The sequence below is a fragment of the Thalassophryne amazonica genome, chromosome 11 (assembly GCF_902500255.1).
Source record: "Thalassophryne amazonica chromosome 11, fThaAma1.1, whole genome shotgun sequence".
NCBI classification, from domain to species: domain Eukaryota; kingdom Metazoa; phylum Chordata; class Actinopteri; order Batrachoidiformes; family Batrachoididae; genus Thalassophryne; species Thalassophryne amazonica.
In genome coordinates, this window is record NC_047113.1 from 36131084 (window position 1) to 36149872 (window position 18789).

The following is an 18789-nucleotide window of genomic DNA, read 5'->3' on the forward strand; positions in this document are numbered from 1 at the left end:
AATCACAGGTCAGCACACACACACACTTTTCCGTCACTCTTATTTCTAAATGCCATATTTTTCACCAAACCTCATAGGGTTTTAATATACGAGGTCTGTTAGAAAAGTATCGGACCTTTTAATTTTTTTCAAAAACCTGATGGATTTGAATCACGTGTGCTTGCATGAGCCAACCTTGAACCTTCGTGCGCATGCGTGAATTTTTTCACACCTGTCGATTGCGTCATTTGCTTGTAAGCAGCCTTTGTGTGAGGACGGGTGGAGTCTCTCGTTGTTTTTTCTTTGCAAGGAAATGGCGTAACGACTGGAGCAGCGCGACTGCATCAAATTTGCCAGAAAGTGGGCGACAGCCAGGTGGAAACCATTTGGATTATTCAGACGGCTTTCGGTGACGATGCTATGGCATCACACAGATTAAGGAGCGGTACAACCGGTTTAAAGACGGCCGCACAACGGTGGAGAGCAAGCCACGCTCCGGGCGGCCATCAACATGCTGAAATGACCAGATCATTCCAAAGTGAACGCTGTGGTGATGCGGGACCGTCGTGTGACTATCCGGGAAATTGCGGAAGAGGTGGACATCAGCACTTTTTTGGCAACATTCCACTGTGAAAGAAGAATTTGGCCATGAAAGAGTTGCAGCGAATTCATGCTGATGGCTTTGGCATGAAGCTGATGGCGCAGCAAAAGCGCCACGGTGTTGAAGTCTCACAGGACATGTTGTGACATGCCCACCTCTTCCACCATTCGGAAGATTCAGACGGCTTTCGGTGGCTTTTCAGTCGTGTGACTATCCGAGAAATTGTGGAAGAGCTGGGCATGTCACAGCATGTCCTGTGAGACTTCAACACGGTGGCGCTTTTGCTGCACCATCAGCTTCATGCCAAAGCCATCGGCATGAATTTCGCTGCAACTCTTTTCATGGCCAAATCTTCTGTCACAGTGGAATGTGCTGAAAAAGTGCTGATATCCACCTCTTCCACAATTTCTCGGATAGTCACACTGTGGTCCCACATCACCACAGCGTTCACTTTGGAATGATCTGGTCATTTCAGCATGTTGATGGCCGCCCGGAGCGTGGTCCACTCTCCACCGTTGTGCGGCCGTCTTTAAACCGGTTGTACCGCTCCTTAACCTGTGTGATGCCCATAGGATCGTCACCGAAAGCCGTCTGAATAATCCGAATGGTTTCCACCTGGCTGTCGCCCAGTTTCTGGCAAAATTTGATGCAGTCGCGCTGCTCCAGTCGTTCTGCCATTTCCTTGCAAAGAAAAAAACGACAAGAGACTCCACCCATCCTCACACAAAGGCTGCTTACAAGCAAATGAAACAATCGACAGGTGTGAAAAAATTCACGCATGCGCACGAAGGTTCAAGGTTGGCTCATGCAAACACACGTGATTCAAATCCATCAGGTTTTTGAAAAAAATAAAAAGGTCCGATACTTTTCTAACAGACCTTGTACTCTTCCTCTGAGTGGAGCAGGTATACCTCAGTGGGATAAGGAGCTGGGAATATTTAGACTTGCGTTCAATTCCTGTCTGTGTCCTTAGACAAGAAATATTATCTATATTCTCTCAGTCCACCCACTTGCAAACAGGTACTAGTCTTGACTTAGGAAGCAACCAATGATGGACTGGTGTCCCATCCAGAGGGAGTCATTTGCTTCACGCTAATTTACCCGGTAATAAGCAACGGCAACTTTGGGTTTATAGATGACTTGTTTCTTCTTATTCTTCCTCCAGTGATTGCGTGAACATATGTAGACGGACATGTACATGAGAGTGAACAAAAATACATAACAGCTGGTGAAAGCGAATTCCATTCATGGCCTGTCATCTCCTGATTTCCGGATGATGTGAGGAATAGTGTCTGAGCTCAGTTTGAGATCAGAAAGAAATTACTAGTGTCCTCTGGGCAAGGTCCTTAATTCCCAAGTTGCTCCTGGTGTGCACCTGAGCACTTTGCATGGCAGCACGCTGACATCAGTGTGTCAATGGATGAATGTGAGGCATCATTGTAAAGTGCTTTGGAAAAAGGTGCTATATAAATGAAGTCCATTTTCCCAGCACCAGTGCTGCTCTGCGACCACCTGATCCCATCAGATCTCAGAAATGAACCAAAGTCGGTTGTGGTTGCTATTTGTCTGGAAGACCGCTCGGGAACAGCAGGAGCTGCGAGCAGGTTTCTCCACATAGACTTGAGTTGCATCAGAAAGGACAAAACTTGTGCCAAACCTTAATCCACATCTGTATTTGATGTGTACCCAAAGGTACTGGGGTGAGAAACATGAAGCGCGATGCTCCTTTGTGTGTTTGTTGTCATTCTGCTGGTCCGCCCGTCCTCTTTGGTCTGTCACGTTGTAGCTGTACATGTCAGTGTCGTCTTGGACTTTCAGCGTGTGAGTGATCGCACTGTTACCACACACAGCTTTGATCGATGTCTCCCAGGACTGCTGGCAGAGCTTTATTATTTCAGATCACTGAAGGGAAGGGTCAGAAGGGAATTCCCGTATTGTTCCTGTAAATTCTCAGTTTATGTCACTTAAAGTGTGGTTTTGCTGCATATTATTTCAAGCACATTTTCCACCTTCTAACTGGTGTCGGAGCCCTACAGAAAAAACAAAAACACTCCGTTTGGAAGGAAGTTGAGGAAATGGTTGTAGTATGACTCAGTCAGATAGACTGATAGACTGAGTCTTATTCTGACTCACTGAAATCTGATTCACAACACATACAAATTACAAATAAGTACACAGATTTTCTACGAGTGTTCAAGTCATTAAGAATCCTAACTTTCTATGTGTTTGTGCCTCCCAGCTAACAAACGCTGCCACCTGCATTGCCAATCCAAAGAAACACGAGATGTGGTGTATATGCAGAGAATGGTCCTGGATGGCACCCGCTGCTCATACAAAGACCCGCACAGTGTGTGTGTGCGTGGAGAGTGTGAGGTGAAGTGCTTTTAATTCTGTATGGGTACTGGAGCGAGGCTGTCTGTTCTCGTGTGCTAAACCCTCCGTGTCCTCATCAACAGAAAGTGGGCTGCAACGGTGTGGTCGGTTCCTCAAAGCAGGAGGACAAGTGTGGAGTTTGTGGAGGAGACAATTCCAACTGCAAAACCTTCAAAGACACAATCACTCGCACTGCAAAGAAACAAGGTACGTTTGCACAACCAGAGCAGTTCTCCAATTTTCAAACTGATGAGTACAGCAGCTGTCTATTATGACGGCAGGGACAAACTCAAGAGTTGGTTTGTGTTAAAAATCTGTACTCTGTCAGGTATTTGTTAGGTAAATGCCGCCCTCTACAGGGTGACTTGTATCACTGTTCAAATTTCATGTTTCAGTGTGAAAAAACAAAAATATTGTGCAGGAAACAGTCAGGAATTACAGCCATTTTTATATGGAGTCCCCTTGCTTTCAGAGTCCATAAATAATTGGACAAACTAAAACACAGGCAAATGAATCTATTTTACAACCATTTTTTCCAAACAAGTCAGAGGATGGCTACATGAACATTTCCAAGACACTGAACATCTTGGACTTCATGACCTTCAGTTGTTAACAGATATAAACAGTGTGGTAACTCTGTTAAGAGATGGCCATGCTCAAAAATCGAGTGAACACATAAACAGATGAATGAGGGAAGCCATCAAGACAACTAGACAAGAATATCTTTGTATGTGCCACTCCGTCATGAAGCTGTATGCATTATGCTGTTTTTCCATTCACAGCGACAGAAGCCTACAACCCCTTGAGAGTTGTCATCCATGTCTTGGTGGTTTCCGTACAGTAGTCTCCTTCTTTCATGGTCACTCAGTTTTTGAACTTTGAAATGCTCCTGTATCCAACTTCTACCTTGTTGACAGAAAACTGTCTGTAAAAGTGATGATTTTTGTTAGCAGTAAGTTTTATATTTAGTTTATTGAATTATTTATTACCTCTGAAACTACATATAAAAAGGCTTAATGTGATATTTGTACTTGGCCAGGGATACTTTCAACATTAAAATGTTTTTTTTTATGGAATATCTGAAATTGTACATCAGGAAATTGCTTAATAACATTTTGATGATGTTTCACTCATTTACCAGATGTGTATTCAATTTCAGCTTTCCTCAAAGTTCTTGAAATTCCCAGAGGAGCAAGACATTTGTTGATCCAAGAGCTGAAAGCAACCTCACACACTTTAGGTATCTGACAGAGTAGACTTCCATTCAGTATGCATGCATGTGTGTAATTACAGTAATGATTTGTATGTGTTGGAAGTGTACTGATCATGTTTCCCACCCATCTGCAGCTGTGAAGAACGTAGCATCAGGACTGTTCTTCTTGAATGGGGACATTGAATACCCAGAATCCCGCTCTGTTATAGAGAAGGGCGTGGAGTGGGAGTATGAAAATGACAAAGACAAGGAGACGCTTCAGACCACCGGCCCACTCAGACATGGAGTTTTGATTTTGGTACACATTGCAACAGAAGCACACATTTCCTCTGGAGATGTTTGCTAAGCCACACTGTACAGTATAATGTTATTATATAACGGCTGAGTGGATCCTTGTCATTTGATTGATGGATTGTATGTCATGTGACATGGATTATTCGTACCATTTGCAGTTGTGTTTCATTTACCACACAGCAGTTCTTTTTAGCATGCAATTTTGGTGCTATATGATGCTGAAATATGCTATTGCACGCCCCGACAACCACGCGCTCACACTACCAGGGGCGGTGTTTAGCTAAACATAGCGGAGTTTGTTTTGCTGGCAGAAGACGATTTGAAGGAGCTAATTGACGCTGCTAATTTTTCTAACACAAAAAAAAAAAAGCTAATTCACTCCGCTGTAAGCCGTCTTGAGGCATGAAGAGCTGTTAGGATGAAAAACTGAACAAATTTCTGACGTGATATTTGCTGGACTGAGGAACAACACAAAGTTATCACAGACTAACTGCTTTTCCAAGTTGACTGCGAACAATTTTGGACTCCAATTTAAAGTTCATGTTGGACTGTTGATGTCAAAGCACCAGTGGAACGCCAAAATGTAAGTCCCTTTTCTGTTGTTTATAAATTAATAACATATGAAATGACAAGGATCTATTTTAGCCATTATATAAAACAAATAATGTATGTTTTTTCATTCTTTCAATAGAACAAATATTTTATTCAGCGAAAGTTGGAATGTTCCATTCAACTCAGCTTCGCCTCGTTGAATGGAACATTCCATCTTTCACCTCATGAAATACTTGTGCCATTGAACTCATAAACATTCATTATTTGTATACTATCACTTGCAGTAAAATGGTAAATGGACTACATTTATATAGCGCTTTTTCCATCTGCATCAGAAGCTAAAAGCATTTTACATTTATGCCTCACATTCACCCATTCACACAGACACACTCACACACAAATGTCAGGGTGCTGCCATGCAAGGTGCTCACTACACACAGGGAACAACCAGGGGATCTAGGACCTTGCCCAAGGACCCTTAGTGATTTTCTTGTCTGGCTAGGTTTTGAACCAAGGATCCTCTGGTCTGAAGCCCAGTGCTTACCCACTAAACCATTACTTCCTTCAGTTACCAACACAAGTAATATCAGTTAATATTGTGCATTCAGGTTTGTTGCATGTAAGACATTTGTCACACAGATATAAATGGCCATTTTCCTGACACAATAACCATCTTTTTCTGTAGATGAAGCTGCACGGAGATGAAGATGTGAATTTATCTTACAAGTACATGATGAACATGGACAGTGACTCTGCCATTCAAGACAACATGCTGGTGGAAGACAGTGCCTACGAATGGGCCCCAAAGAAGTGGTCTTACTGCTCGAAGCCATGTGGTGGAGGTACAGTGGTGCAGACAAAATACTGCAATGTTCTGCTTTGATGTTTGAGCTGATGCATGCATTTTCTACAATTGCTTTTTTTTTGTATGTGTGTTTGTGTGTGTGCATGCTAAAATATGCACTGTAGGAAAGCAATATTTGCGATACGGCTGCAGACGGAAAGTAGATAGCAAGATGGTGCACAAGAGCTTCTGCAACAAGTCCAACATGAAGCCAAGAGGAGACAGCAGAGACTGCAACCAGAAACCGTGCCCCCCTCCGATGTATGCATTTTGTGGAAGCTTCCCTTTTTGAATACATTTGTGGAATTATTAACAGTTTAATATGATTGTATTTTTTGCTGAATGTGTACTAAACTGAAAATGAATTTCATTTTAATCTGGCACTTTTTGATGCAGGTCTCACCTTATGTCTGTTTGCACTCAGTTAACTCTTTCTTCACAGTTGTTTACTTAATCGTTTTGGCATTTGTCATCCAGTTGGGTGGCAGGGGAGTGGCAGAACTGCAGCAAACCATGTGGAAAGACGGGCCTGCAAGTCCGCTCCGTCAGCTGTGTTCAGCCATCAGATGACAACACCACACGCTCAATCCATAATAAACACTGCAACGACAACAGACCAGAATCCCGCAGGCCCTGCAACCGATACCCCTGCCCTACTGAGTGGAGAGTTGGACCCTGGTCACAGGTGCACAAATTGAATTTTTATGTTATTTAAGGTTTTGTTTGTTTTGCTTTCATGATAACTAGAAGGGCAGTCATGTGAGTGCATTACATGCACCGCATACCTCTACAGCTAAAAAATAAAAAAATAAAAAAATGCATGTGTCAAACAAATCTATTACATTTTACTTTAAATATCTGTTTCACTCTAACAACTGTAAAATATTTTTGATGCACTGCACTCAGTGATCTACACTGGTGACCTCATTTTGTAATGCAAACCCAAACTGTCTTTTACCTCCCACATCATATTACGTTATATTTATGTCATAGTAACTCACAGAGCAACAAGATGCTAACATCATGAGTCAAAATTGAAAATAAGTAAGCATTTGGAGGTTTTCTCCAGAATAGTTCTGGACATGTGGCTGCTCAGCCTTAAATATTTCAGGGCAGCACCTGTCTCCGGGGGCCAGAGAAGCAGGTTGCGAGGCAGGGCCCTGCCTCTTAGCCCCGCCTGGCCTTTCGGCCGCTTGCCCGCCCACATGCCTAGGCCCAGATGCTGCCGCCACCACTGCTGAGAGTCAGCCTACGTGGTTGATCCTGCCAGTAGCATATGCCTGTCTCTGATTATTAATCTGTCTCCATTTTCACAAAAGTCTGTCCACATTCAAACTGTCCAGTCAAACAGCATTAAGATATTGTGCAAAGTCTCATTTTACTTGGAAATACTGTCCAATAGATTGCTGGAAACGCTCCATCAATTCAATGTAACTTCAACTTTAATAAAATGCATTGCATAACTTTGGAATTCATGAGCCAGTGGGATCATTTTGACCACATTTCCACAGTAATTTGGTTTGTGTTTCTTGTGTGCAGTGCTCAGTGACATGCGGTAATGGGACCCAGCAGCGGCAGGCTCTGTGCCACACCAGGGACAACACCATTGGCCTGTGCCTGGACAGTAAACCTGAAACCATCAGAACCTGTCGTCTGGATCCATGTCCAAGTGAGTGCTATCACCATGAAATGCTGACCTCAAAAATATTCCAAGACATAGTGAAATAGACCTTGATGCCAATAAAAGAAGTAGGAAAAAGTTTGTCCTTCTTTCACCACAGAGGGCTCTTCTGATCTCAACAAGAATGGCAACATCCTGACCTACTGGCTCTCTCGCCACAAGAACTTCCCCATCCAGAAGATCTCCTCACGTAAAACCTCCCTCTATAGCTCCCAGCCCGGCCTCCACAGCTGCAGCCGCAGCTGTCTGTCTGTCCTCTGCTGGGCCCTGCCCATCTCTGTCCTCCTGTCTTTGCAGGGCCAGCCCCGACTGGCCCCCTGACCCGCCCCCCCTTAACCTACGTCCCATGCCTGTGCCCAGTTCATGAGTGGGCGGCAAAGCTTTCGCTTCTCTTTTTGGGGGGAGGATGTTGTGTCTCTCTCTGTCTCTGAGACGGCTCTGACTGGGGGAGGTCTCTGGCTCCTGTGTGTGCTGGTTGGTTCTCTCTTGCCCTGTCTTTCTCTCCCTGTCTCTCTCTCTTCCTCTATCTCTCTCTCTCTCTCTCCTTTGTGGAGCATTGTGTTGTAACCGCCGGCCAGTCGAAAACTCAAAAGATCAACAAAAAAAAAAAATATATATATATACATATATTTGGTGTGACGAGGAATCAAAAAGTGAGGTGAACAGGTGTTTTTACTGGCACCTGCCTGAAGAAGAGCCGACCGCGTGTGAGGGGCCCCTCTGCATATGGCGGCCAGGTTTTGCGCGAGCTAGCTGTGTTTTGACATGAGTTAGCACTCCTGAGATGCAGCTGCGTTCTTTTCTTTTTGTGGCGCACTGTTATCATTGGGAGAAACAGGTGTGAAAATAAACAGGAAAGGTATATAAATATATCTATTAAAAAAAATTAAAAAATATGAAAGCTTTATTGTGAATGTGATCTTGTCACAATGAGGACATCTTTGCTAAAGTGCTCATTTTACATCGTGGTTCCACCTGGAATGAGAACGTCTCATTCTGCGTTCTGCTCTCAGATTGACAGGAACTCAGCACAGGGACATGAAGTGACATCAGTAAACCTTTTGATTTTTTGGGGAAGAGGGAACTACGAGGTGAAAATTCTTGGAGTAAATGCTAATTTGATGGGTGGAAAAAACAAACAACAACAACAAAAAAAGGGTAGTTGGGTAGTTTTACCGCTTGAGGTTGCTTCCCATTTCACCTTATCATCAGCCATTCTCTCTTTGACTGTTATACTAAAGTTCAATAAATGCAGCTTATTTGTGCTTGCAAACTTTAAACAAATACAAATACATCTATGAATGAACATACATACATACATACATATACATATATATATATATATATATATATACATATATATATATATATATATATACATATATATATATATATATGTGTGTGTGTATAAACTATATATATATAAATTAAAATCTATATGAGTCACAATAATATTAATAATGTTTTACCACGAATAAGCTGTAGCTTATTTGCCTAAACCTTTGGACTGCTATTGATCGCTTCGATCCTTGACTGTTATGTGTATTTTTTTATTAATTTTACATAAATACAGATAAATATTTAATAAAGGTAAAGTGTTTTAGGGGAAAGGGTTTGACCTACATTATGCAGGACTTGGTCAGTTAGTTGCCTCTCCATTCTCTCAGATGGATCAGTGGTTTACTGTCGCTTCTTCTCTTCTTTAAGACTAGATTACGGTTTGTCATGCACATGTTGCAGCCATCACATGTATGTATGTATGTATGTATGTATGTATGTGCGTCTGCTTGTAAGCTCAGGTGACTGACTAATCGGATTTGTGAATGAGGGTCTAGTATCGGTTGTGAAAGTGCAATTTGTGTCTGTGTGTGTTTATGTGTGCACGAGTGTAAGGGTTCTTCATCCTTTAGGCTTTTACACATTGCGATACAGAAATACCTCATAAACTTTGATTTTAGAGCGTCAGATGATCTCATTTTATTTTGATGAACATTAACCACATGAACAATGCCTTATCTTGGATTGAATGTAATGGCATTTATCTGTGAAAGAGATGGCTTTACTCAGTCAAAGTTTCACTCCGAATAGAGGCAGCTTCAAACCAACGTAACAAACTCACACCCGCCAACCATTGAACCTACCAAGGTCATGTTGGACCAAAGTCCGGCTACTGGAAATGGTTTACAAAGGGCCTAGGGAATCAACTTATGTGGCATCAAGGAAAAAAAATCATTTAAGACATGTCATTGTATTGTGATCACATATTTCTGTTGTGACTATGTAGCGAGCTATCCAAGGTTTCCTTCTGCTGGAGTTGGACTGTTTGAGACCAAGCCAGACCTAGCAGTGCGACACTGTATATAACATTGGTGTTGACTGTATTTAATAATGTTCATGACTGTTATCTTCTTCTATAATATTCTATACTATGGGTAACTGTTTTGTGGCTTCACTGGCCTGCTGCGTGGGGCTGGCTAACGTTTGGCTAACGTTGAAGAAACTTTCAGATGGACTACGTGCACTGCGTCTATATGCACTTTGATTTTTCAGGGAAATTTTATTAATGTTTTGTAAATGTTTCATATGACACTTAACGTGCCATTACGGTTTTTACATCATCATGGAAATAATGTGTTTTATTTAACAGCAAATATCATTTATGTACTTCATATTTTTCCCCCAAATTGATAAACAGATTGACTGGTTGATTTCCAAGTAATGAAGTGTTTTACCAAAGTGACTGTGAACTTGTAACTTTCAATACAGTTGAATTATTTTTCTTAAAAAAAAAGAGTATATCTATATATTGAACAGGGGGTGGGAGCATACATCTCATTGTTTCAGTTCCTGTCATTCTCAACAGCAAAGTTGTATCAATAAAAATGTTTTAAAAAGTGTGATTTTTCTCTCACCAGGAATGTTCACTGGCTAAAGGAATTATAGAAACTGTTAGGAGCATATATTATGACTTTATTTAAAATTTTTATTTATTTATTTATTAGCATTACACAAGACATTGTACAGTATAAAAATGTAAATGATGCTCACTTGAAACAAGACCCGTGCATATTGTCATGAGCACATAGGGCTCAAATTACAGATTTTTTTAGGATCAAAGGTCAAAAAGAGTCTTACATAAAGATAAAGATCAGAAACAGTAACAATAGTTAGTTAAATGCATATCTTATTTATATGTAATGTACAGTAAGTCTGGCAACCTTCTTTTTCCTTTTCAGTTGCTCTGGAATTGTCTGACTGCTCTAAATGTTTGGGTTTTTTTTTTCTTCTTCTTCCTTCTTGCATCCTTTGCTAATGGTCTGGCTTTACTGCTGTACTCTGCACGGTGTGGAGCCTCGCACAAACTCTCACAGGTGTATGCATGTACTGTATGTAGCAACAAACATGCACACAAATGCAAATTTAACATGCTCCTATTGTCATGCATTCTTGCAAATGTAGTATGTCACAGTCCCTACAAAAAAAGTATTCATCCCCATTGGGAATTTTTCTATGAATTTGTTAATTTATAACATACCATCAAAAGGAAAAAACAATCAAGCTTCTTTATGCAGTTTTTTTAATTGTGCTGCTCAATCTCAAAGTGAAATATCTACATTAGCTACAATAAATAAAAATTCGAAATAATAGATTATGAATGTATTCACCATTTCATAACATCTGTTTTTCAGCTCAGGTTTCATGCAAACTTCATCATGAACATTAAAATGTGCACATGACATGAGGATATTCAGTGTCCTACATACAGCAAATATGACATTTAATATGAATGGTAAATGGACTGCATTTATATAATGTTTGTCCATCTGCATCAAACACTCAAAGCGCTTTACAATAATTTTCCGGTCAGGCTGGGATTTGAACCGAGGATCCTCTGGTCTCAAGTGACTGACTAAATGAAGTCCAGTTAAGACGTGTATTCATACTACACACAATTGAAAGTGCACAGTGAAACAAAGCTGATTTGCTTTTTACTAAATTTTTAACTTCTGAAGCCAAGTAACTGTAAAAGTGGTAATTTTGCCAAGTTATAACAGGTACAAGGGAAAAGTACTGTGCATATGAATTCTATTTTTGCCATATTTTATATTTTTGTCTTTTTTGGATCATGTTGTAGTTTTTTTCTTTGAGATTAAATCATATTTTTTGTCAAAAGAAGCTTGAGTTTTTTTTTTTCCTTTGATTTGATGTTATAAAACAATAACAACATGCAGATCCATATCAAATCTGCTGTGGCAACCCTGAGGAAAACGCAAGAAGCTGAAAGAACTTACTTTTTAATGAACAATGAGTTGAATACTTTTTACAAGTGCTGTATATGTACAACATTGTATCAGCACATACGGTGCATCCGGAAAGTATTCACAGCGCTTCACTTTTTCCACATTTTATGGTACAGCCTAATTGAAATGGAGTAAATTTATGGAGTAAATAAACAATTTTGCTCACAACACCCCATAATGACAACATGAAAAAAAGTTGTTTTTTTGGGGGGGATATTTTTGCAAATGTATTTAAAAAAAAAAGCGATCACATGTACATAATTATTCACACCCTTTGCTCAATACATTTTCGATGCACCTTTGGCAGCCATTACAGCCTCAAGTCTTCTTGAATATGATTCCACAACCTTGTTGCACCTATCTTTGGGCAGTTTTGCACATTCCTCTTTGCAGCACCTCTCAAGCTCCATCAGGTTGGATGAGGAGGGTCAGTGCACAGCCATTTTCAGATCTCTCCAGAGATGTTCAATCAGATTCAGGTCTGGGCTCTACCTGGGCTACTCAAGGACATTCACAGAGTTGTCCTGAAGCCACTCCTTTGATATCTTGGCTGTGCGCTTAGAGTCATTGTCCTGCTGAAAGATGAACCGCTGAGGTCAAGAGCACTCTGGAGCAGGTTTTCATCCACGATGTCTCTGTACATTGCTGCATATTCATCTTTCCCTCAATCCTAACTAGTCTTTCAGTTCCTGAAAGACTAGTTAGGATTCAGTTCCTGAAAGACTAGTTCCTGAAAGACTAGTCAGTTCCTGAAAGACTAGTGGACATGATGCTGCCGCCATGCTTCACTGTAGGGATGGTGCCTGGTTTCCTCCAAACGTGATGCCTGGCATTCACACCAAAGAGTTCAATCTTTGTCTCATCAGACCAGAGAATTTTGTTTCTCATGGTCGGAGAGTCCTTCAGGTGCCTTTTGGCAAACTCCAGGTGGGCAGCCATGTGCCTTTTACCAAGGAGTGGCTTCCATCTGGTCGCTCTACCATCCAGGTCTGATTGGTGGATTGCAGAGATGGTTGTCCTTCTGGAAGGTTCTCCTCTCTCCACAGAGGAATGTTGGAGTTCTGACAGAGTGACCATTGGGTTCTGGGTCACCTCCCTGACTAAGGCTCTTCTCCCCTGATCACTCAGTTTAGAACAGCTCTAGGAACAGTCCTGGTAAATCTGAAAGTCTTCCATTTACAGATGATGGAGGCCACTGTGCTCATTGGGACCCTCAAAGCAGCAGAAATGTTTCTGTGCTCTTCCCCAGATTTGTGCCTCGAGACAATCCTGTCTCTGAGGTCTACAGACAATTCCTTTAACTTCATACTTGGTTTGCGCTCTGACACGCACCGTTAACTGTCAGACCTTATATAGACAGGTGTGTGTCTTTCCAAATCATGTCCAATCAACTGAATTTACTCCAGGTGGACTCCAGTTAAGCTCTAGAAACACCTCAAGGATGATCAGTGGAAACAGGATGCACAATTTTGAGCTCAATTTTGTGCTTCATGCCAAAGGCTGTGAATACTTATGTACATGTGATTTCTTAGTTGTTGTTGTTGTTTTTTTTTAAATAAATTTGCAACAATTTAAAAATAAAAAAAACTTTCCACATTGTCATTATGGGGTTTTGTGTGTAGAATTTTGAGGGAAAAAAAATGAATTTCATCCATTTTGGAATAAGGCTGTAACATAAAATGTGGAAAAAAATGAAGTGCTGTGTATACTTTGTGTATGTACTGTACCAGTTATTACCTCCGGCTGTGCCAACTCTTAGCTCTTTATTCTTTCCTTCACAGGCCAACATTGTCATGGAGACCGATCGGTGTTCTGTGGAATTGACACCTTGAGGCGTTATTGCGCTCTACCAGACTACCGACGCATGTGCTGCAAGTCCTGCAGCAATATAACCGTCACAGACCTTTTAAACAATATCACCTTCAAACCTGCGCCAATACGGTCAACCAAGCCCAGTGTTACAGCACATCCACCTACCAACAGCCAGAACTCCACCATCCATGTCACCACAGCTGTCACAACCACTATTACTCATCCTTGGTTAACCATACATCCACCGGTGTCAACCATTCCTTTCCCTCAGTCCACTCTGACCTCAGTTGATCTGACAATTAGGTCTCATCTACCCACTTCCACAAGTGCTACTGTCCTCCCTACTACCTTTTCAGTGCTAACCGCCTCAGTTCCCACGATCTCACCCACCCTTACTGCTGATCTCCAACCTCTTCCTGCCCCAGATAGAGATGATGGCACAGACCCAGTGTCAGACAATCTGGCCACAACAGATGCTACAGCAATGCTCAGTCCAAACGGTTCACTTCCTGCAGAAAATGGTACAGACACTATAGTCACATTCACGTCTAATAACCCAGATCCAGAGGTACAGAATTATATCACAATAATTCCAGTTCTGACAACCACTGCAGACCCTTCAGCAATAAACAGCACAAATGTGATCAGTCCAACAGAAAATACTATAACAGTGGACACTGTGCTAACATCTAAGGCCAAAGAAAAAAGTCCATCAAAGAAAGTCCCCAAAAAATTGAGTCCACCAAAGACAGACTCAACAAAGCTTATTGCACTAAAAAATAACACAAAAAAAGATGGTACACAAAAGATGAATCCAAAAAAAGTGACTCCATCAAACACAACTCCTAAAAAGAATACTGTAGGAAACACTACTCCCAAAAACAATACTGCAGGAAACACTAATACAACAAGTATTACTCCCACAAAGAATATCCTATCAAACACCACTCCCAAAAAGAATACCCCACCAAACTCTTCTCCTAAAAAGAATACTGTCAGAAACACTACTGCAAAAAATGCTGTTCCCCAAAAGAATACCCCAGCAAATACTACTGCAACCAACAATACTCTCAAAAAAAGTATTGTGTCAAACACCACTTCCAAAAAGAATATCCTAGCAAACACTTCTCCCAAAAAGAATACTGTAGGAAACACTACTCCCAAAAAGAATACTGCAGCAAATACTTCTGCAACCAACACTACTCCCAAAAAGAGTACTCTAGCAAACAGCAATCCCAAAAAGAATAAGCCTGGAAACACAACCACAACAAACACGGGTTCCAAAAAGAAGACTGCAGGAAATACTACTCCCAAGAAGAATACTGCAGGTAGCCCTACTCCAAAAAACACCCTCTTAAACAATGTTCCAAAAAAGGAGGTTCCACCAAAGAGTACTCCCAAAAAGGACACAAAGCCAAAGAACAAACTTACAGAACAAACTCAAACAAAGACAAGCCCAAAAAAGAATTCCAAAACAGGGCCCAAAAAGGTCATAAACTCACAGGCCAAGGAGAGTCAGAAGAAAGCCAGTGTGAAAAAAGCTAACACAAAAAATAAAACACTTCCAAACATGTTGTCATATACTACTGTTCCATCTCCATATACAAAGCCAGAACACTTAAGAGAGCATGTTTCTTCCACGAGATCCTCCAGCATTAGTCTATATGCTACCGAACCAAGCACACTATTCCCTGAAACCAGGTTCAACATCACATACATTAGTAATGATACAGCAACCACAGATCAACCACCATTGTGGCACCATAATGATGGAGTTGTAACTCCTGGCACTTTTGGTGATGTGATGACATCCACTGGAAATGTTCATTATGAAGAGGTTACAATGCCAGGTGGAATCATGCCATATACTGATGACACAATGCTAAGCAGTGATGATGTTGCAGTGACCAGTGGGGCCATTCTTAGTGGTGATGGGGTTACAGTGTCCTATGGTGGTGTAGCAGTGGCCAGTGAAACCATCGTGCTAGATGATGGCCTCACCATGGTGATTCCGACCATCAACAGCAAGCCCGTGACAGATCTCACTTCCTTGCCATACTTAGAGCGGACTGAATACATTCCTGTAAATGCACCTGTTCCATCAACTATGTCTGATCCAACCTCTACCTCACCTCCCCCAACATTCATCCAAACAACAGAGAAACCAGTCGTCATAACCACTGCCAATACAGTGGCCCCTCAGAGAAGATCTGACGACACCAGTGAGAACAATTCCATTGATGTCTTAGACAACATCATCACAATTACAGCCAGTGACATCTCTCAAAACAACTTGATCCCAAGGCGCCGGGTCAACCTCCACGAGAGAACCAAGAACAAACGCATTCAGGAGCTTCTGGAGGAAAAACGGAACTTTCTCCTCAGGATGAAAAGAGGCCATGCAGTATGATTGACCAAACTATTTCCTTTCTCTTATAGAGATGAACATTTTCTGAACAGAATTGTGTTAAACCCCTTTGAACTCATGGTTGTTTGTATCGGGACTTTCTTACCTGCTGTTGTGCAGACAGATTATCAGCCAAATGTTTAAAGAATTTAGAAAACTGCTTTAAAGCTTGTATTTTACAGTATTTGGAGCACATCACCTTGCCTGCCAAAACACAATAATGACAGCTACATGTATAGATTGACCAGCACTTTACAAAGCCAAACTTTAACCCTCTGAACCACCCACAGTCAGTTTGAGGATGTCAGACACATTAAGAGAATCTGTAGATATGATTTTGTCTTGTATATGAAATAATATTAATTATTTCCACTTGAACATCAACAAATCCTCACTGGAAAATGCATGTTCATCCGGTCATATTACTGCCTGTGACTGCAGCCCACTTTCCCCCAAACAGAAATAAATACCTCTCAACCCAAAAGATCATGTAGTGGAGCACAAGATGACTACCCTATTTTTCAGTATAGTATTTTTCAGACTGTAAGTCATGTTTGGTTTATTTATGGGTTCTCCAGTGTGGCTTATACAGAAAAAAGTCATGCTTTCCTTACTAAGAATAATAATTATTTATATAGGGCTTTCTCAGGAATCAAAGCAGTAATTAAACTAAATTCCAATAATGAAAGAATACCTGCCAATAATAAAATCTGTAATTCAGAAAAAGGTGTATTTTATATATGCTCATAAAATTTCATCAAGATCCATTCATAACCTTTTGAGTTCAATGTTGCAACATTCTTCTGGATCCCGGATCCAGAATATGTTCTGATTAGACTCAAAAATGACAAATATTTCCTGGTACACTGATAAAAGAGAATAGTTGAATAAACTTAAAGTAATTGTTTTAATTGGTAACATCTAAATGAATGAAGCTGTTTGAACTTAAGTTTGTAAGTTAAAGTTGATATTTGGCACTATATAAATGAAAAGTTGAAATTAAAAATTGATATAACTTATTAACTTAGCGCCCGGTCCCACTTGCGGTTAGGAAGATTTGCTTAAGAATTGCGCACAAAATTGGTTCATATTCGCTAAACATCCACAATATCGGTGAAACATGCTTGTATGATTCGGCCGACATCCACACACGTCTGCAGGGATCTGCAGAGGCACGTTTTTCTGTTGAAAAGATTTTTGAGCTGCACAAAATTTTGGTTGCGGATGACATCCGCCTTACATACGCAATACATACTCAATCTATGCGCTGTATATCTGCCATTATCCGCTGATATCCGCAACTGACAGGGTATTGCGGCTTGGCAGCGGACTGGGACAGTGTGTAAAACAGATATATAGCATGCCTATCACGTCCACATCACAAACTAAAATAAGCTGTGGCGAATGCATACAGATTGGCCACGAATAAAGTGTTTGTATTACTTCTGCTTTGCATCTGATATGCGGACATTTTGCGAATGCATAACAAACAGAAATCAACATACCTGGCAGTCATTGCCAGTCCAGCTGTGGAGACGTACAGATGTAGTTATGGATCCCCAAAGATGTAGTGTGATAGCTGCTGCCATCCAACAACATACAAGTCAACGTGTCCAAGTCCAGCAATTGCTCCAGAGGCAGTGGTGTTGGTGTGAATAGTGATGCCGAAAGGCCCGAGTGCGCTTCTGTTATGACTGCAGTGCAGATGCCGCGCAGTACAACCGCTGTTGCCGCCACATGTGCATGATGCATTCTCAATACACGTGTTATACAGTAGTGTTCAGAATAATAGTAGTGCTATGTGACTAAAAAGATTAATCCAGGTTTTGAGTATATTTATTATTGTTACATGGGAAACAAGGTACCAGTAGATTCAGAAAAGGGGGTGTTCACAATAATAGTAGTGTGGCATTTAGTCAGTGAGTTTGTCAGTTTTGTGGAACAAACAGATGTGAATCAGGTGTCCCCTGTTTAAGGATGAAGCCAGCACCTGTTGAACATGCTTTTCTCTTTGAAAGCCTGAGGAAAATGGGACATAGTTTGATTAAAAAGTTGATTGGAGAGGGGAAAACGTATACGCAGGTGCAAAAAAGTATAGGCTGTTCATCTACAATGATCTCCAATGCTTTAAAATGGACAAAAAAAAAAAACAGACGCGTGGAAGAAAATGGAAAACAACCATCAAAATGGATAGAAGAATGACCAGAATGGCAAAGGCTCACCCATTGATCAGCTCCAGGATGATCAAAGACAGTCTGGAGTTACCTGTAAGTGCTGTGACAGTTAGAAGACACCTGTGTGAAGCTAATTTATTTGCAAGAATCCCCCGCAAAGTCCCTCTGTTAAATAAAAGATGTGCAGAAGAGGTTACAATTTGCCAAAGAACACATCAACTGGCCTAAAGAGGAATGGAGGAATATTTTGTGCGCTGATGAAAGCAAAATTGTTCTTTTTGGGTCCAAGGGCCTCAGACAGTTTGTGAGACGACCCCCAAACTCTGAATTCAAGCCACAGTTCACAGTGAAGACAGTGAAGCATGGTGGTGCAAGCATCATGATATGGGCATGTTTCTCCTACTATGGTGTTGGGCCTATATATCGCATACCAGGTATCATGGATCAGTTTGGATATGTCAAAGAGGTCATGTTGCCTTATGCTGAAGAGGACATGCCCTTGAAATGGGTGTTTCAACAAGACAATGACCCCAAGCACACTAGTAAACAAGCAAAATC

At 41.1% G+C, this 18789-nt stretch overlaps 1 protein-coding gene across 2 annotated transcripts in view; it reads left to right on the forward strand.

Annotated features, from left to right (window-relative positions):
* The window catches only part of LOC117519913 (A disintegrin and metalloproteinase with thrombospondin motifs 2-like), a 549951-nt gene extending 532637 nt beyond the window's left edge, over nucleotides 1-17314 (forward strand). For both annotated transcript variants that reach the window (XM_034181185.1, XM_034181186.1), the window contains 10 exons: nucleotides 2820-2953; nucleotides 3037-3160; nucleotides 4113-4193; nucleotides 4301-4464; nucleotides 5698-5854; nucleotides 5982-6117; nucleotides 6334-6541; nucleotides 7396-7525; nucleotides 7638-7727; nucleotides 13620-17314. In XM_034181185.1, the coding sequence (XP_034037076.1) occupies nucleotides 2820-2953; nucleotides 3037-3160; nucleotides 4113-4193; nucleotides 4301-4464; nucleotides 5698-5854; nucleotides 5982-6117; nucleotides 6334-6541; nucleotides 7396-7525; nucleotides 7638-7727; nucleotides 13620-16060 (3665 nt within the window). In that variant the 3' untranslated portion in view covers nucleotides 16061-17314. The remainder of the gene's footprint in view (nucleotides 1-2819; nucleotides 2954-3036; nucleotides 3161-4112; nucleotides 4194-4300; nucleotides 4465-5697; nucleotides 5855-5981; nucleotides 6118-6333; nucleotides 6542-7395; nucleotides 7526-7637; nucleotides 7728-13619) is intronic.
* The last annotated feature ends 1475 nt before the right edge of the window (nucleotides 17315-18789 follow it).